The sequence below is a fragment of the Anarhichas minor genome, unplaced genomic scaffold (genome assembly GCF_050575085.1).
Source record: "Anarhichas minor isolate MPS153535 unplaced genomic scaffold, ASM5057508v1 ptg000026l, whole genome shotgun sequence".
NCBI classification, from domain to species: Eukaryota; Metazoa; Chordata; class Actinopteri; order Perciformes; family Anarhichadidae; genus Anarhichas; species Anarhichas minor.
Window position 1 is genome coordinate 12,371,838 of NW_027466472.1, and position 20,668 is coordinate 12,392,505.

Sequence of the window (20,668 nt, forward strand, 5' to 3'; positions counted from 1 at the left end):
TCACTCTTCCCTCTCCCCAGCTTGCTTTCGGTAGGCCTCATTTAGCAGCTGTATCTCCTCACGATACCCTGAGTTCTCCTGCGTCTGCCGTCGGCTGTTCTGCCGGTGGGCCTCCACCGTGTCAGGTATAGTGATATTGATGGTCTCTGCCTCTGCGTTGCCACTGCTGGGGATGAGCAGAGAGTAGGAAGCCGTCTCGCCCAGGTCACAGGAGACAAAGCGGTTCTCCCTTCGAGAGTAACGCAGCGACGGCGAGCGGGCGTGGGTGGACGACTGGCTGATGTTGGAGATGATGGAGACACTGTCCATGGCCTCTTCGTTGTCACAGATCTCCAGAACCTCAAGGTGAATCTTGACGTTGGTGTCCCCCATGCCAGCTCCTATACCCATCCCCATTCCGATCTCCATGCCCATCCCTACGCTGCTGACATTCACGTCTCCAGCGTGGCCTCCTGGTGCCGGGTCGTCTGCGCTGGGCTCGTGGCCAACTGATTTTGAGCGATACACTTCCACCTTTGAAGCAGAGGAAGATTTATAATTCAAGTTATTCACAAACAGTATGGGGGTCACAATATAATTCATCATTAGTCCTAATTCAACTAACCTAATTCCACCACAGGGATCACTCATGGCTTACCATTAGTCATCTTGGAATGCAGTGCATACAAGTCTATTTTCAGTAGATGTCTTATTTCACTTAATGTCCCATTTCAAATCACAGATTTGTTATAGGGCTATTTCATTTCTCTCTACTCCCAAATGCTTCCAGCTATATACTATTGCCCCCAGATGCCAATAGGACATTGACAAATTCTATGTAAACTAGTTGCTTTTGACAGTAATTGGTCAAATTGAAGACGAAGTTAAAGGAATAGTTTGACATTTTGTGAATTACACTTTTTTTTGCCGAGAGTTAGATGATTGAAATGACATATGACAGACTTGTGAAACTACAGAGCCAAGGAGAGATTCACTTAGTTTAGCATAGAGACTGGGTGCTGAGGGATACAGCTGGTCTGACTCTACCCAAAGCTTTTCTACAGCACACAACACCCCGTCAATACACAACTTGTAGTTTTTGGTTCTGGTTTGAGCAGTTTCCACCTGCTTCCAGTCTCTTTTTTTTTAAGTCGCCTACCTTCATATATTTCCAGACATGAGTGTAATATAATTGTTTTCCTTTAACTCTTAGCAAGAAAGCAATATGCATGAGTATTTCCCAAGTCATATGATGAATTGCCTATAATCAACAGGAATTGAACCCTAAAAATGTTAGACTGCGGCGAGAGCTATTACCTTCTTTGTATTGTGGGGGGAGATTTTGAGTCCGTCACTGCTGACTTCATAGGTGGAGAGAGAGAGGGTTTTCCCCGTGGGTGATTGCAGCGATACGGTGCCCTGAAAGGCGCACAGTGGGATTGACAGACCACCTGATGACCGCTGCGTAGGAAGACCAAAGTAGAGAGCAAAATAAAGTTCAGTCAACATCCACCACAGCATTTCTATTCATGTATTAACTTGCCAGGTCTCATTTCTTGAGAATATTATCATGCAAATTACAAAATTTCAATTGGCTTCATGTTATTGAGTAAAAAGTGTAATGGTCCTTTTGCATCTCGTTCCCTTTGTTCAAACTAATTAAGCTTACACCTTGTCCATGATGGCAACTTGTCACGGGCAAGGAGATGAATGTGTTAGCATACATAAGAGCCCTGTCAACAGCACACTGCCGGTTATATGAGAGTTACGGCTCCATGATATAGAGGCAACCAGAGGCCTTTTGGGCTCACAGCAAAAATGTCTATATGATCTATGAACTCTTTAGTTGTTATCAGAATTCATATGATATGAATAATATAATTTCACTGTGTAAAACATCTATCAAATTTCTTCTGGGTTTCTTATCACACTGTCATAATTTTTCAATTACCGGGCTCATTTTTATCACTCCCATTTTTAATCATATTTCATATTTTACGGTCATATTTGAATATTATTTTCCAAGAGATGAATTCATCATACAGCACATCAAAGTGAGCTTCTGTCAACACGATGTGTTGGAGACAATGCATATTGCTGGCAGGGGGAAGGAGAGGCATCCTGCGGTTCGACAGTGGAAGACGGTGACAGGTCTCATTAAGCTGCCCCAATTATTTCGATTGGTTCAATATAATGATCTGATTCTGAGTATGACGCACAATAGAAAAGAAAAGGATGTCAATCTCGTGTCCTCCCTGACTCTGTCTGTTTTCCTGTCATTGTCTTTGTATCATTGTTAATGGAGAGGAACAGAGGGAGAGAGAGAGAGAGTGAGAGACCACCATGTTGAGCTGAAACCACATCAAGTAAATCAAGTAATGCTTTGAGGATCAATGTGGGAAGTGCATTGACGTGTACACGTGTGTGTGTCTGTGTGTGTGTGTGAGTGTGTACGTGTTCTGGGTATATTCTCATGAGATCACAATCACACAATATGACGGTCACTTTTATGGTTAAGATTGAAATGTTGTACAGACAGTCATGTTCCCCCCAGGATGAATTTTAATAGCGTTGGTGATCCCACTTTCATCCAGCCCCATAATCCTTGTGACCACTTGCAAAACTAATGGCATTCCCATTAGTCTCAGCTGGACACTGTGTTTAATGTTAGAATGCTAACACACATAACAAAGATGATGAACAAGGTAAATATGAAAACATCAAGATGCTATCATTGTGAGCGGGCTAAATTTAGCATTTAGTTCAAAGCACCGATCTGCCAAACTACATTGTCAGAGAGCTGCTGTCATGGACTCTTTTTGTGCCTATATTTTGACACATGAATAACATAAAGTATGAACACACCACCTATTTTATATAAGCAACACTGTCAGATATCTGTTATTGGAGGCATACGGATCATAACATGTTATATATGTGTCTTATTCTATTGTCCATTCCAAATCAATGTTTTTTTGTCTTCTTTCTCCATCTTGTAGCTTATTGGTGAGAATAACATTCATTTACAGTTTTGGATGTGCTCTCAGAAGGATAAATAGGTTTCAGTTTCCTACGTTTGAATGCACATTCGATCTCTGTTTCCCCTCTGGGAGAGGGCTTGTGAACACGCCCCCCAGTCTGTGCTTTCTAGCAGAGAGCATAAAGTCACAGAGAGGGTAAAGATGTCTTTAAGCTGTAATTCCACCTCCCCCTGTGGATGCTGAAGGCTGGAAGGGCTGACAGTAAGGAGGATAGACGCTGGGTAATGACATCTAGCCTGCTAACGAGGAACAAGCCAGGAAGCGCAATAAATCCCAAACTATTTATGCTTGGCTTTCATCTGTCGTTTGGCTTTGTGTGTATACTGTACACTGTATATTGTATTTGTACACTTTGTATCTGTGTTTGTTAGCTAATTTAGAGCTGTATGTCTATTAAGACTGTGTTTGGCAAGGGGGGAGGTTGCTGGATCTGTGTAGCTTTGTTTAGTTTTTTTGTCTTTGTTGTATACAGTGTGTGGCTACACATACACATTGTATATTGTAGGCTTCTTGTATATAATGACCCCAATCAATGAATAAGGCCTAAGGGAGCATAGTATAGTTTGTTACTAAGAAATTAAGAAGTAGGACAAACACAGACAGACAGACACACACAGCAGCAGTGAGCATCTCAGACTTATACATGATGCAAAGTGAGTGCCAAAGTCAAGCTGTATATGCAAGCTTCGTGGATTTTGCACCCTCTGGTGATTTTCAAACCAAAACATTTCAGACTGATAAGTAGAGCAGAGACGGAGAGGAAGAGAGACAGAGATAGTGAGTGTGTTTGTGCGAATGCGTATGTATGCACGCATGTTTCCACTGCCTGTTCATGTCCCAGTTAGTTTTGAAACAAGCTCATAGTGTCATTGCTCTAAAAGTCCCAATTACTATGCTGTCATGCTGTTTAATAAAAGGTTATGGATGTGGCTGCTCTGCTGTTTCTCTGGAACAGAGTGAGGCAGCTCTCTCATCTGTCTGGATTCTCCAATTCCACGATACCTTCCATTTGGGCAAACAAAGCGAGGAGAGAATTAAGCTTTGTCTGTACTATTACTGTTGATCTGATTTTAGAGTGGAGCATCAATAAATGAACTCTTTTGTTTTAAAAAAACAAAATGACATTTGTTGCAAGTGGTATGCTGCTGATAGTATCTTCATCAGATACTCTAATTGTCAAAATCCATTGATGCTTAGCACCAACAAAGAGAGGCAGAGAGAGGAGAGGAGAGAGGCTGAGGAAGAGGGGACTTTAACCATTTTATCTTAATCACATGCGCAGCTCCCAGTCTGTCAGCTTGATTATTAAGAGCCATATTCACAGATGCGGAACCCCCCCCCCCCCCCCCCCCACAGAGATACAGACTACCAAACAGAGAGTCAGAAGGCCATTCACGGGCCATGCACACACTTCTCTATAGCCTGGTTATGTAAAGACTGCATCCTAGTCCAACAGCTGTGTGTCTCTGTATCTTTGTACAGGTGCACTGTTATAACACAGCATTTAATTTCCTCTTTAAACAAAATGTAAACACAGACATGAAGATTGAACAGAGATTGAAAATCCATCCAGTGTTTGGTCCTGGGATGCTAATCATTCCAAAACGATCATCTCTAGAGTACATCACCATATGTTGCAGGCTAATGCAGCAGTTGTTTGACTAGTTTAGGAAAGCAATATAGTGTGAGTGTGGAAGATCAATTATTGCCAGCCATAAACCACAGAATGACAGATTAAAAATGACTTCATTTAATGGTGAGACTAATAAACTGCTGACTCTGGACTGTGGTGTACCTGTCTGGGTGTCCTCTCTGATTTGCTCCTGCACCACTCCCAGTCTGTCAGCTCGATTTTCTGACTCTCCTCATGTGACAGCCTCCTCTCCGGGCCCTCGAACACAGACGATGTGTCAGTGAGATTGTGATCCTGCTCCCGGTGATGAGAAGGAAGCGAAGAGACACAGAGGAAGTCTCCATCATCTCCTTGGTTCTCATGAGGGAGTGAACAATCAGCCAGCGCCTCTCCTCCACCGGCCACCACTTCCAACGATAGGTCTGCATGAGAGGAGCTGTCCATAGGGCAGGTGGTGCTGAAATCAAAACCAGGCCCAAGGCTGGAGAGTCCCCCACTTTCTAGTGCATCAAGGCAGGTATCAGGGAAGTCACAGTTAGAGAGGCTGTGATAGGCAGGCTTCTCGAGGGGTGGACTGCAAGGAGACACGGTGGCATGGGACAACTTGTACACTCCATAGCCTTGTTGGAGGGAAAGGTTGAACTCAAATCTTCTTTTCATCACTGTGAAAACAGTTATTGGGAATAATGTAATTACACCTTTAGTACCCTTTCCACCATATAACAATGTTTATAGCCCGGTTTAATAACCTGTTTAGGAATTCATTATGTTGAAACACACTTGATGCTGAATCGTTGGTAAATTTCTATGACTTCATTTTTTTACCTGAGGGTTCCTGCGTTGGATCCCGTTTGCAGTTTATGAAGCAGCCACATGGCATGTGGATCCAGCGCTCAGACAGCACGAATAGTGGAGTGACCACAGGGGCAAGCAGAGTGAGAAAGAAGCTCAGCGTCTCCAGGGAGTAGCTGCGTGCATTCACTGTGTGGCTTACCAGCACCAAAGTCTGTGAATGAAGGGGAAGGGGACATTAATTCACTGAGGAGCCTGTAATTTAGTATGCATGCGGAAGTGTGTTGTACACAACAATATGAGAGAGGTGCACTATTGTATTGTGTGCACTAAATTGAAAATAATTGTATACATTTATATTGCTTATTGGTGTTTATGTGACTCGGCCATTTTGGCCCTGTTGTACTGATATTGACCTAAATTTTTCAAAAAAATAATATAGCTGTAAATGATAACGATACAAATAATAAATATCTAAAGACAAACCATCGTAGGTTGACTTCTTTGTTTATCAAAGAAATAAAAAGAAAAAAAAAGAAACTCATTGTGAATTTTCAAGTTGTATTCATTGCATTTTTATAATCAGTGAAATGTTGACATCTTCATATCCAAGGTTGTTGCACATTCAGTGTTGAACGTTTGGCATGCCAATTCTGTTAGCCCGTCATTGTCTGCTGGCTGCACAGCATTGTTCACCAACATTTTTTTGTGTTTGAGCCAGAACGATTGTTGAAACAGCAGTGCTCATTGTGTGGCAATCATGTAAAGTATTACACAATGTACCCCAGTAAATGCTGCCCTTTAGGTACTGACTAAAACAAGCCAAATACTGTTCTCAAGGCCTTTAGGGGTTAATTAAATGGGACATTGGCTATGACAAAATCATTGCTGCTTGTTTGTTTAAATGTCAGTAAAGTTGTAATTTTAATGAGACTACAAACCATGACGAAATGTCTAAATGCTTTCAAAACAGATTATTAATAAATTGAAGAAAATACTGTCGTTTTTCCCTGAAGTGGCCTGAAGGGGTTTGTAATGGGTCTCCAACAACAACAAAAATTACAGTATTATTTATTTATTTTTCATCACAGGATGACTAAAGATCCCACAACTTGTTACTTGAGCCCACACTAAACCCTACCAGCTCATAGCCTATATACACAAGCTAAAACAGAAATGGTGGTCGGTTTGGAGATGTGTGGCATTAATATGTGGCAGTCTTGTCATGTACATTAGAGCCACGAGTTTCTAGTTGGCTGTTGAACACTTTTCTTACATCTCTTTGTTGCCCCTTCATGGAAACAATTCCATACTCCTTCATTAGTCTTTGGGGTAGAAAGTATAATTGGTTGAACAAAAGAGAGATTAGTTCTGCTCACCTTCCCCATTAAGAACATACAAGTTGGTTGGGTGAGTCTAACTGGTGCGAACAGGTTTAGGTTAAAGTGATTTTATTGAAAGATTTAATATATATTCAATATAATGAGACAGTTCTACTTGTTTGGTTTGTAGTTTTACTGCCATTTTGAACTAACAAACACCTTTCAGCAAGTTGGAAATGAGTACAAACATAAGATGTTAACAAAAACATAAATAATTTGAAGACTATTGGATAACGTGATTGAGGCATATGCTGAAAGTTCGTATAGCTGTTAGAAAAAAAAAATGTAATCACGCTGCTCACCATCATTGGCATCCATAAAATGACTCTGACAACCGCCAGGATCATGGAGAAGCGCTTTTGTGCAAACACAACTGGTGTGTCCCCGACAGCTGCTGTCCTCTGTCCGCTGATGGACACCGGGGACACACCGCTGGCCTGTTTTTCCCTGAGCTCCGTCCCGCATGAACTTGGACTCAGCTCGTTGTAGGCACCGAAACTACTGTTCAGGCTGTCCCGGGAAAAGGAAGGAAGGTCACAGAGGGGAGCGGAGCCACTCAGTCCCCTCGCCATATCCAAATAGCTGGGGTACAGTAAAGTCCTCTGGGGCTCCCTAGAGCACAGCAGCTGGTAGGTGAGGGAGATAAAGAAAAACAACAAGCCGCAGAAACACAGGGAATATAAAGAGAAAAGCAGCAGGGTGTAAAAACTATCGCTCTCTGGGAAACACCCGAGAGAGACCGGCGTAAAGCTGCCCCATCCGCACAAAGGTAACACGCTAACGGCAAGGCTGACCGCCCACACACCGGCAATGGCCCACATCACTCTTAGGGGCCGGCGGACAGATTGAAGAACTCCAAATCTCTTGGTGACATAAAAAGTGTAGGCTGCGATGAGGCAAGCCTTCATATTGCTAGAAACCCCCTGGAACACGTACAGAAGTCCAGATAAAGTGCACAGGCTGCCCGACCCTCCACCTCCAGCTGTCTCCCACTGTAAGAGCATGAAGAGGGAGAGAGGGACCACACTGAGCAGGTCGTCCACCGACATGGAAGCCACAATAAGACACAGGGAGGTTTTTCTCCTCATTCGGAGGAGAGAGAGCAGCGAATACACACCTCCGACGAAGGTGGCAGCGGCGAAGATTACGCACAAGCCGAAAATCACCAGGCGGATTTGCCTCTCCACCTCCGAGGGGACGTCTGTCTTCTCGTGAGCGGCCGTGGAAAGGTCGCTCTGGTTGGGCGCCGGGGAGCTGACGTGCGTCGTAGACATTTTCAATGAATTAACTTCTCTGTCTCCTCTGGCACTTTTAGTTGGTCAAATCGGACTCGTTATCCGGTGTAGTTTAACTCGCTGCACAGATGTGAGGATGGCACAACCTGCACCGCATCTCTTAAAAAATCACACCGTGGAGATGGTAAGAGAGACATTGGGCAATATCCCTCTCCGATCCAACTGGGAACGCACGCGTAATCAAAGCGTTTACGGTGCGTTGGATGTGGAGCCTCCGGGAACCGTTCTGGGAGGCACTTGTGTTCACCGTTCAAACCGCGTAACGAGGGCACCTCTCGTCTCCAGCTGCCGTTTTACGCGCTGTCGTCATCATAGTCTCCTCTCACTGTAGTCATTTGGGGCTGGGCCAAACGCTGCCTACTACTACTACATTTTCTGTTTGGAATTGGTCACGTGCATCAGGCTGCGTTTTCGCATGGCTTGGCTCGACCTTCCTCAGGTCATGACAAATATTAACCCCCGCCCCGCACCCACATGCATATCTGTGTTTGCGAGTAAGGGGCCCATGACATTGTGGTTAATTCCATTTGGGAAGCTAATTATCCATCTATACAGGCGGGTCTGTGCGAGACAGTTTTAGCAGATTGGCTTCCATTGTTCCATTTTCAAAACGTTTCGGCTTAGGAAACAAAATACCAGGGCCAAGGCTGAGCCAGACTGTAACAAAGTAAGGCCAGTTTACTGTGAGTGCATGTGTATCTGTATTTAATCCTGTGTGGTATACTGTTATCAAGTGGAACAGCCCTTGGGAACGCAGGAGGAATGTCCAAGGCAATGACGTACTTTAAAGTTATCATCCAAATGGAAACTGTCATAGAAAAACATATCAACCTTGTTCGTCACTAGAGGCATGTGTTTTAAAAGTCAATTTAATCAATGATTAAGTTAAAATTACAACAGCTGGATAGTTTTATTAGATACAACATTAAAGCAGGTTTAGAGGGACACAAAAGTCCCTGTGGCTGGTCAGAGGCAGATTTATTTGTGTTTGTCTTTATGTGAATCCTCTACCCTGTGTGTTGGCCTTCACTCACCCTTCCCGGTAGCTTTCAAGGATTTTCAGGCTGAAGGACTTCTCAGTTTATTTGGATGGTTCATGGGTGTCCTAGCAGTGGTCCATAGATATATAGATTTGTAGTGCTCTGTTTATCACTGGTGATGTACTTTTGGACTTAAGCTCTTTGTGTAAATGCAAACATGGACCTGGATGATGACAGCCCATGCCTGTTTATTTTCACCCCTCTATCATGTTCTCACTCAGAGTATTATATCACTATCTGTGGATGTTCAGCCTTTTCGGTATCTATGGATGGTCAGCTCTTTCAGCCTTATTCAACATATATCGATATGGATGCCAAACATGACTGTAAGTGCATCTGACTTCAGGTCTTGTAATTAAATTAGAGTTGGGGCTAACGGATTTACAGCCAGTCTAATGACTAGACTCACAGAGAGGAACATAAGAGGACAAAACACAATCCACAAGGCTTAAAACACAAACACAGGTACACAAGCTGAGCTCAGCATCACACATCAAGGTGACCTACTTTGTGTGTTTATGCATACTGCATGAAAAGGCACAAGGTGAGAGTGAAACTCTGTAAAGGTTTTCATAGACAAGGAATAGAGTAAGTGTAATGAAACTGAATCTGTTGGAAAATAGGAAACATTGCATCGCATAATTTGTTCATGGAGGAAATACTTGTTATATCAAGGTAGTTAGATGAAGAGCTGGAAAGGAAGAGATACACAAAAAAACATTTACCATATGAGAATACATTTTGCATAATTAGCTCACCTAACTCTGGTTTAGATGCAAGCATATGTTTCCCATATAGGGAAGAGCATTTGGTGCTGAAAGTAAGAAAAGAATATTATAGTGAAGGCATTACACATAATGTCCACTCATTTTGTTGCAGTAATGACCAATTTCCCCGAGCTGCCACGGTTGGCCAAGGCTGTCTTGTGCAAAAATGAAAATCAGAGTCCTCTAGACAGACATCAGACTTTAAATCGTACAATTCGAGACATTGATCACATGTCAACAGCGCGATGTTTTCTAGCTTTTATATTCACTTTCTACTGAATAGAATTAATTAGAAGAAATATATTTCTCAATCCGCAGATTGAAACACACCCAGATGTTCCTGCCCGCTGATACTTGATGCTCTAATGACAAACAGAGTCTAACCTCTGCAAACCTGAATGGTAAACACTAACAGAACCTTCCATTCCTTACAGATTGTGGAGTCCTTTGAAGAGAGTTATAATCATCTGTGAAATGAGGCCTGTTATGACCAATATTGTCCTTGTGTTAACACAGAAAAAGGTGTTTGCTAAAACCTTATATTTTCATCGCAGCATCTACTCCGATACACATTTAATTGAGTCATAAAATCAAACGACATGACATTAAAACTAATGAAGTGAGACTTTGATTGTGAGACTAACAGCCATCCTATACAACATCTATCATTTATCCGTAATATTGGGTTGGGAATGACAATTAAACCATGGGTAGTGTTATGAAGTAAAACCTCATTGTGTCTCTGCCTCAATTCATCATAACCATGAAATAGAAGCAGCTAATCAATGACAGCTGACTGCGATATGTTGTATACCCTTCAAATTCATTAATAATGTACTCAGTTGTATAGATGCTCATATATCTGCACACATGTTTGCACAAATCACACTACCATTTCTCTGTTGCTTACTGGCCTTTGGTGGTTCATCCTAAATTCAGCACAGCACGGTTTGTAACTTTAAATTGTAGAACTGCTGGAGTGTCTCCCCCTCTCTCTCTCTGCCACCAAACACGAATCCACCCACACCTGCACGCACACGCACACACACACGCACACACACACTCACACACACACACAGCGTCTAAGTGCATCATTATCCCAAGTCACATCAAATATTAATGAAGTAGCGCTTGACACAGAGATAGAAACAGAATGGAACATTGTATTTACATAAAAGAGAGAAATAAAACTGAATGAGGACAGGAGGATGAATAGTTCGTGCCATGGATTCATAATGACTCAACCCTTAACTCTTTTTGGGTTACAGCATGTCAAATTCAGACAGTGCATTTTAAGGTCATTTAAGTGATGTTTTTTTGCACTGAATCAAATGCCGTTGAGAAAGCGATGTCTTGTAGTGCTGAAATCACAGAAGATCATCACTTAGCTGTTAAAGTGGAAATTTAGAATCTAATCTAGCTAGAGCAGGTCATATTTTCTGTGAGTTGAGAGAGGCTAAAGCAGACCTTAAAAGAGCGTGAATATTGGACTTGAATTTATTAGGTCAACATAAACATCACAATGAATGCTAATGTTCCTCCGGGTGTGCAGGATGTGAGCATCTGTTTGAAAATGCACAGCCATAACAACTTAAATCTATAAATCATAAATATGGTCGCTGTGTGTCTGACAGCTTGTTAGGATGTCTTCTGCCTCCTAGTGGCCAAGGGTTAATTCATGCAGCTTCACGTTGCTAAATTGTCGAGATGATATTGACTTTAAGGGACAGAGACTGCATATTGTATTGTATATTTGGTCTTAAATTATTTATGGGAAAAGACATTTACTCTCAGACTCTTGCAGAACACTTTCAAATATTAAAAAATATTTAAAAAAAGTTACACTTCTGCAAGTTAAAGTGAATTTGAAAAATAAAAGAGTTGTGCCCAGCTAATTGACCTGTTAGGAATTTTCCTTGCACATTTTCTTTATTTTGTTGCATTATAACCTGGAATTAAAATGGATTTTTTTGGGATTTTATGTAATGGAACTTAACAAAATAGGCATGATTGGTGAAGAGAAATGGAAAACAAAAATAACAAAACAAACCTGAAAATTACTTTCAGAAGTCACATGATTAGTTAAATAAAGTCCACCTGTGCACAGTCGAAGTGTCACATGATCTGTCACATGATCTAACAGAGCACCATTAAATCCATATTTCAAAATGTTACAGCATAAATATTGATAAATATGAGACATGAATGAAAACATTGGCTTTCACAGATACATACAAATTCTGAATGCATAATTCAAATTCCAAGCAATAACTTCAAATTCAGTTGGCAACTCTTACACCATGCATTTGGGCGTCAACACTTGCGTGCACAAGTGTTTGTGTGTGTGTGTGTCCAAAAATATGCATGCACCTGCACACTTAGTACCTGATGACTACTGAAAGTGCGTGTGTGAGCATGTGCCAGATCATGAGCTGTCGTCTATAATACACAAGGCAGTGTGTTTGAAGATTATACCTTCCTGAGCATATTTCCATTACTTGTTGATTTATCTATTATATCAGAATGAAAAAAAAAACAGGAAAAAAATAGCAAAATGATGCGGAGTGTAAAGATGTGCTTGTTCGTGTTTGCTTACGTGTGTTTATGTCTATATAGCACTCCTCAAAGTAATGTTAGATCACATATAATACACAGCATTTTATTCCATGGAAACACTGACTGGAGTTTATGGTCTTACACAAACACCTTTTACCCTCCTATCTCTCTCTCTCTCTCTCTCTCTCTCTCTCTCTCTCTCTCTCTCTCTCTCTCTCTCTCTCTCTCACAGACGTACTAAGGTTCAGTTTGCATCACCACTAATTGACTGAGTTTGAATATTAATTATAGACCTTTTCCAAAATAAAAAGCTGCAGAAGTGATTAACAATGTGCTATGAGAGGGTTAAGAGAAGGTGACATCCTCATCAGTGAACCAAACTGCATCACACATCTCTCTTGGTAACAATGATTGTTACGTGAGATGAGTGAAGAAATATCCAACAGTAGCAGTACCCATGGAAACAAACATTCTCTGCCTACCTACCACAAATACATGAACAAATGTATTCAAATTTAACCGAGGTGAACAACATTACTTGAAGTTTTTTTTAAGTTTTTCTCAGAGATTTAGTTTAGCAAAAAAAATTTGCCTCGTCTTTGAGTTGGAATAACTAATGTGGCTGTTAAAAATAAAGCTGGTCAAAATAAAGCTGGTCAAAATAAAGACAAGGTCAACATGTTATTTGCGCGGCATGGACCCCTGGCCAATATGTGTTTGACAAAGAAAAAGTGATTAAATAAAAGGAGAAAGGGACACTGTGTGGTTTGATGAGTATGAAAATTAAGATCACAGCCTAAGTAAACACCTGTGGGCTAAAGAGCACTCTCCACCACCACCACCGAATGCAGGGATATCTTATGGAGGAATGGCGGTCACCTCTCGTGTAGACTTTCTGTCTTGGAGACTTTATGTCAAGGAGCACTGAAGCTGTTCTGGAGGCCTGTGATAATTGTCACTCATCCCGTCTGTGGTGAGCTATAAGGTGCCCTTTCGCCTTTGGACAGACATTTTTCTGTTCAATATATGGAACTCTGTACACACAAAACTCAAAATGGATGGTGAATGAGATCACCTTAAACTCACACTGAATTTTTTTTGAAGAGGGATCTGTCATGTAGTCACGAATGATCTGGTGCTACTTGCATAAAGGCCCATCAAGGGAGGAGCATTGCGAACTAGTATTTAAAAACGGTTTTAAAATGAACTGCATTCAAGTTCACTCTGATTGGCTGTTCAGCTGAAGCGAGTCAGTGCATGAGAAGAGAAACAGAAGAGAGGAAAGCAAGCAAATGACTAAAGTCAAGAGGGTACACATAGAAGGCCCTTCTCATCTTTCATCTTCAGCTTATATATAAATATTAGAGAGGTGTGAAAAAGGTCGGCACACGCTGCTTTGTTTCATGTATGTATCGCAACAGTGGCTTGTATACCCACAATCATAGGTCTCTCTATGTCAATGTCAGACTGCTGAAGCCACATGATCACTTCAGACTTTGGAACATAGTTTTGCATAGAACGAGGACTGTGTATGTTGTGCCCCATTCCTTAAGTTGTATTAAGGAGGGATCTCTTTAGGGCCAGTATGAACAGGAGAAATGATTGGAGCAAGCAAAAACTGTTTCAGTGGGCATATGGGCTATACCTGACCATTGTTCAAAGACAGACTGTGAAACAATTCTGTAAGTATTACCTGGTCACAAATAGTCATGGTTTGTCCACCAGATGGACCTATTGCACTGTGGGAAATCTGGCCTGTGCGATGGACCACAGTCAAACACAGGAAGCAGGTAACAAAGTATTGCCTAAAGCCAGTACAAGCTGAACAAAAACCAAAGCCAGACAACAATAAATTACTCTTTTAGACTCATATTTGCTTTCCTGCAGGTTTGTAACCCTGCTAGTGTTATGTGAGGACTCTGCAAGTCCCGACTGCAAAGGATCCGACGTGATTTCAGGCGGGTCACAGCAACAGGCCTGCAGGGACAGAAATTATCAAGGCATCTGACTGTGAAGAAATGTGACAAATTAGTCTTTTTTTTTTTTACCATCTCACTCCATGATCTTCAAACCTCCATGCCAATAACCTGTGCAACACTAATCAGCATAATGGAGTCATCCAGCACGTCTGGCTTAATGGAATCAATTACTTGCTTGCAGGAGAAGAAACGATCTGACAAGAAAACAACCAACCCCGAGTAATTTACCTGGATGGTTACAGAGAGAACATGAATGCAAACCTATGTAGCTTGTCTGAGTATTCAGGCATAGAAACTAGTGATGATGATGAACTATCATTTGTTTTCTTTGTTACTGAAGTGAAAGACAGCATTAACTGAAGGGAGAGAAAGGGCATAAAAGGAGAGGAATATAAGGAGGTAATGTGACAAACCCATCTGTTTATCTGTGAGTGTGTGTGTGTGTGTGTGTGTGTGTGTGTGCGCAAGCATTGAGTCGTCCTTCCTCTCGCTGACCGTGCGCATGATGTGTGTATATTTCTACATTAATGAGCAGACTAAAGATTTTCATTAATGTCCCATTAGTACCTCTTTTTTTCCCCTCTGGGCCTCATCACTACTGCACTCTCATTCATTCCTCTGATGCAATAACCATAAAGAGGCACACAGAGAGTGGTAGCGGACATGGCTCACTATAACAGGAATTCAGTAAACTGCAATATTTCCTGCATTACTTTTACAACAGACTGACTCTTTTGAACTCAAACATCAAAATGGGTTTTCAGAAAAAATACATTCGCTTGAAATGAGGCAGAAAGGCAAAGTGGTCAGAGGTAAATGATGAAATATTTGATTGTTCATCAAATAAACATTTTTGCTTCAGGCGTTTTAAATCTGGAGCTAACTTATCTACTATCATCTTGTCAGCAGTGTTTAGCTATCTACACACATGCTGACAAGCATGGCTGGGCAACTTTTAAAAACCTTTCAAGCAGGCTGCTATCAAACCAGCATGCGCTCTTCAAAACACTGTGGAAGGATTGCAACTCCCCAGCAAGTCAACTGGCAGCATATTTTATCTTGGGGAACTATGTCTTCAATCTTGGTCTTTCCAATCCAGTGCGCATCTCAGACAGAGATGAGCAGTTTGAAAAAAATTGGCTGGCGTAAAAAAAAATCTCTCTTTTGAGCATCACTAAAAATAACAAGCGTGTTTGACCACAGGGGTTAACAGCTGAGAGTGGTTGTTGCTGTGCCTTCATTACAGAACATTAGAGGGCAGTGGCTATACATAAAGCACCAAAGCAGCCTCAAGATCAACTAGAACCCTTTAAAATGCATTGGAGAGGTAGAGAGCACTCAGTTAGTGTTAACAAGTCTCTGTGTGCAGCCCGCTGTGTGTTTTACCTTCATTCCGCCTTGACCTTATTTGCTACATGATTTTCATTACTCGACGTGCAGTGTGCTCCCTTACTGTTGAAACTTTTAGGAGGATAGAAAATACAAATAGCAGTAATCCTCAGGTGCATTGAGTGTGAAAGAGAAAAGGAGAGATGGACAAATTGTCTGTGTCTGTGCTGACTGTTCAAAGTCAAGTTGAGTAAAACATTTCCTGTCGGGGAATTTAGGACAGAGTGGAAGAAAGAGAGGGGGAGGAAACGGTGTAAACCCAAGTAGAGGTGTAGGAATGTCAGCGGTGGACGACAGATCGTGCCCAAGTGTGAAGACAAATATTGCTTGAAACAGTACAATGTCACAGTCACCACACAAAAGTGATCACAACCAATGGTTTTATTTACAAGAACGTTTGTTACATAGTTACCATAGACTGTAGATGAGAAGTTGACCAAATCACCGTGACGTCACCCATTTGTTTTGGGACTACACTTTTGAAGCCTTGAGTTTTGCATTTTGGACATCGCCATCTTGGTTTTTGGAACTTGCCATCTTGTTTTGTTTTTTTGCAAGTGATACCAGAGGGTGGAGCTAAGCTACAACATAATGCTGAATAAGACATTTTTAGGCAAGACAAAAGGTTTTAATAGACTTTTATGAACTGAAAACACACTGTGAAAGGGTTAAAGTTGTAAAAGGAACACACAGACAACTACCAGACCGGACAACGCTGTGGCAGCGAGGTTGCCCCGCCCTAAAACATACAGTCCCTTATGCGCTATTTTACTCTAAATGGGACCATACTTTACTAAATGAACATTGTGCTGTATTGAAGAAGACTTGAAACTAGCGATTGCAACCATAAATTCATGTTTACAATGTTTAGTAATTATTCAAGTGAGAATTAGGACTTCTAAACAATTGGACTTCTTTTTGCAACCAGAGGTGTCGACCCTGCTGGCCATTAGAAAGAATACAAAACTGTGGCACTCATTCCCTTTTCAGAACCAGAGGTTGCCACCAGCTCAAACCGAAAAACCACAGCATTAACTTAATGAATTATGGCGGTTCTCTGTCGCCAGAAAACTGTCATAAGAATCTGTCTAAACATGCCTTACATTTTGATCAATGGCTGCTTTCAGTTAAATCCATCCTCAGGTTCAGGTTCAGGATGAATCCCACCGTTGTTTGTCATACACCCACATTATGCCGTGCCCAGATTCAAGCTGAAACATGCAGCATGATGACAGAGCTAACATAAAGTGGATCTGTGTTGAAATAAATTCATTGCTACCATGAGCAGAACTCCCTGTGCATGCATTGAAGTGGTTAATTCAATATTATTATTATTATTGATAACAAATCGTGCTCATTGCTTTAACTGAATAGATTTCTTAACATTTAAAGTTGCATTAGTTGAGGGGCAGCAGGCAAATACTGAGATATTATCACCTTATAATGTTTTGGCTAATGTGTTAGCAAACAGTTACCTATTTTAACATCCAGCAGGCACAGAGCAACATTAGCACTCATTTAGAGTCATGTTTCTGGCTACCTGAAGCCCAACATTTGGCTCTTTTATGGTCTTCACCAATTTCAGAGGAAAATACCAGGCTTTTTCCGTGCTTTACTATGTTTACCTGCTAGTTGCACACCATGTCTATCTGCTTTGGTGATGGCAGTGGATTTATCAGAATTCTTTAGCTTAACAGCTGCCTGCTGAGTCTGGAAATCAGGTTGATGAGAGTACTGAGCAAGTGAACTAAAACACTAATGGCTGTCGATCTAAAACAGTAAACTGAAAGATGCTAAAACCCTCGGTAAAGTTGATTTAGTGATAAGCCTCTGTACGTTCACCACTACAGGTGATCCTTTCCACATTGTCATTTGATCCATTGTTAAATACATCCATTAGTGCAGTTTTAAATACACTTATGATGGAATTAAAATATTGATATTCTGAGTTCAAAGTGTATATGTGTATTTTCTGGTTGGACACGCATTACATGAAAACTTTATGCTGAATACATAACTCTATTGTCCTTGGCATCTTAACAAATTCAACAAGTTTTGACCTAAAGAAGATAAAAGCAGTGGGCAGTGGAGAGGATTGTTGGGAGAAACAAAGAGACATTTTAAACACAACAGACAAGTGTGTGAATGCACAATGAGCATGAGGAGGGCATAGCACTAGCACTCATTTATGAGTTTATTCAGTCTCAAAATATGTCACAATTTTTATCAGTGTAGAATTACGGATATTCGAGGAAGTTTATCTGATGTATGGGAGGTTCTTGAAATAAGCTATCTACGTACGTCACTTGTCATTCCTTTCCACATCATCAGATTTCTACAGATTCCAACTCTCTGTGGTAAAACAAGTACGGGCAAGTGAGGAAGATAGTAACAGGTAGTGACAGGATAGTGTCTCTTTAATTTTGGTTTCATTCATGACAGCTAATGACAGATAATCATAAAAGCAATGACGCATGTAATTACAGGATACATGATATTTTACCCACTTATGTATTTCCAATGAAACAGGAAAAACCTTGAGAACGTTGAATCAAAAACAATCTCTGCACAAATAATGTATATCAGTATATGTGTATATATATACATGCATATAAAAATGTGTGTGTGTGTGTGTTTGTGTGTGTGAGAGAAATGTCTGAATCACGTTGTGGGAACAAACAGCTATACAGTCACAATACAGGGACTCACCTCCCATGTGGGGACAAAAGGTATTTAAAAAAAACCTCCTGAACTGTCTGTGCTTCTCTGTAAATATTGTGTAAGGAAAAAAACCAACCTCCTGAGCTGTCCTTGCCTGTCTGGAAATATTGGGTAAGTTGGTACTTTTAACCATCTTCCTCTTCTTATCTATCTCTCCGTCTTCTCCTTTCCTCTTCTTGCTGCCTCATGACCGGCTCAAACCTCTGTCTGAAAGCCCCTCTCTCTGAGTGACAGCAGTGAGCTTATTAATGTGTGTGTAGTATGTGCGAGTCCTTGCCAGTGTGGGTATGTTTGTGTGCTTCTGTGTTTTGGTGCTAAATTGTGTGTATGTGTGTTTATGTGAACTGACAGCAGACTTTGAGTAGAACTGGACAGCCCGTCTGTTGTTGATAGGACAGTTACTCCCCTGACAGTTCCTGAAGGGGGGTGCTGATAGAACAAGCCGTCTGAGTGACCTTGTTCCAACAAAAAAGCCCGGCGAAAAATAACTTCTTGGAACTGTGACACCCTGGCTGGTCCGTGTGATTCACAGGCATATAGACCAAATGCAGAACTACTTATTAGTCATGGTGTGTGCTTCCTTGCAATAACAGTTCTTTGGAACACATCGTGTCTTGAAGGGTGGTAGCGAACAGTTCATGTTAATTGATAGCAAAACCACAAGGCTGTCAATCATAACTCTGATGATGCATCACATCTAAAGTAAACACGTATAGTTGTTTGTGCTCTCAAGGAAGGTACAATTAAAACCACATCTTTCAAGTCGGAGAAGCATGGTTTGCATCCAAATGTTACTGACGCAATGGACATGTTGCCACAAGATACGTGTGTATCTCTGCATTTGGCACTGGTTGGTTTCATGAAGAAATACAGGACCTAAAGAGTATCGTAGAGCGCATGCAAGCCTGTGTATCTGTGTTTGCACACGTGTGCCTATTTTTGCAGCAAAAGACTGTTTAATACCTGTGTCACCCCGGGCGCAGCGCAATTAAAATCCAATACGCTCCAGGAATCCATAACATGCTGGGTTTACTGACAGCGAACAGAGCTCAAATAGCCAACAGAGAAGGGGCGAGGGGTTTTTATTTGAAGAGCACAGCTACAAAATGATGGAAAATATGATCACAGAGGTTGCACTGCCGGCAAATGTGAACAACTTTTAGATGCACTGACAGGCAGCTGCTGTGAAAATTGCTGTCAGTTCGGCTTCACAGATATTGAAAAGATATACACAGACGGACATTCTTTGGAGGGAAATCATGCAGTTTTCATGCAGAAGCAATGACACATGGATGGTGTTATAAGGTGGCACAAATACTTGCTTAAACATATCATTCAAGTGTAGTGTCTGTAAATGGCAGTGGAGCTGCAAAGAGAGCATATGCAGAGATGAAGTCTATAAGGGCCACATGGAATGGTTTGGGATAAGATTTCTAAAAAGCAGTTTCCCAATCCTTAATCTCTAAGCATGGAAGCACAGTGGCAGTTGTCTTGGTTCAACTCCTGTTGGAAGTTAACATTGATCATTTAAACCACACTTCCATAAATGGTGCAGTTAACTGCTTCTGTGATTGACATGTGTTGCTGTGTGAAGACGTGCGGACACCAGAAAAAGAACCAATAAGCATGGTGATTTGCACGGCAAAGGAGTGCATGTTTAGATGTCTGTAGGTTCAATTTCATAATTATGTATAGCAGCCTATATATCCAGTTAATATTTCTTATAACCTTGTGTAACCTTTCCAACCACGGTGATGGGGATTTAATGCTGTGCTGCATGCTTAGTTACTTTCAACCTTTAAAATTCTAACACACTGATCTCGCTGCATAGCGTCGAACTGGCCGTACACTGTATGCAGCACTGTTGGACCTGACAGTCATATATGTGCTTCAATCAGAGGTTTAAATTGTTTTGTTTTAAGTGACAGTGGTTCCCAAAGTGGAGTCCAAGGACCTTCAAGTGAACATTAAGACCATCTCGCACAGTGTGGACCATATGCATGACCCTTAACTTGGTGCAACTTTGTTACTAAGGAAATGGTTGTATTTAAAAATGTTTCAGAAATGACTGTAAGCAATAAGGCTGTTGGACAA

General features: G+C 41.3%; 1 protein-coding gene across 1 annotated transcript; it reads right to left on the minus strand.

Moving 5' to 3' along the window:
* On the minus strand, positions 1-8,101 carry LOC142958886 (putative G-protein coupled receptor 149). The gene is made up of 5 exons (XM_076099892.1): positions 7,130-8,101; positions 5,479-5,659; positions 4,816-5,315; positions 1,297-1,440; positions 1-513 (listed from the first exon to the last, which is right to left on the minus strand). The coding sequence occupies exons 1-5, from the start codon at positions 8,099-8,101 to the stop codon at positions 1-3; spliced, it is 2,310 nt and encodes a 769-aa protein (XP_075956007.1).
* Between the last annotated feature and the right edge of the window lie 12,567 nt (positions 8,102-20,668).

Excerpts from the sequence above, each read along its gene's own strand:
- LOC142958886 (XM_076099892.1), bottom strand. The coding sequence starts at position 8,101 with ATGTCTACGACGCACGTCAGCTCCCCGGCGCCCAACCAGAGCGACCTT. Across the intron at positions 5,660-7,129 it reads TTTTATGGATGCCAATGATG|ACTTTGGTGCTGGTAAGCCA; the intron begins GTGAGCAGCGTG and ends CTTCATTCACAG. Across the intron at positions 1,441-4,815 it reads CAGAGAGGACACCCAGACAG|CGGTCATCAGGTGGTCTGTC; the intron begins GTACACCACAGT and ends CTTCCTACGCAG.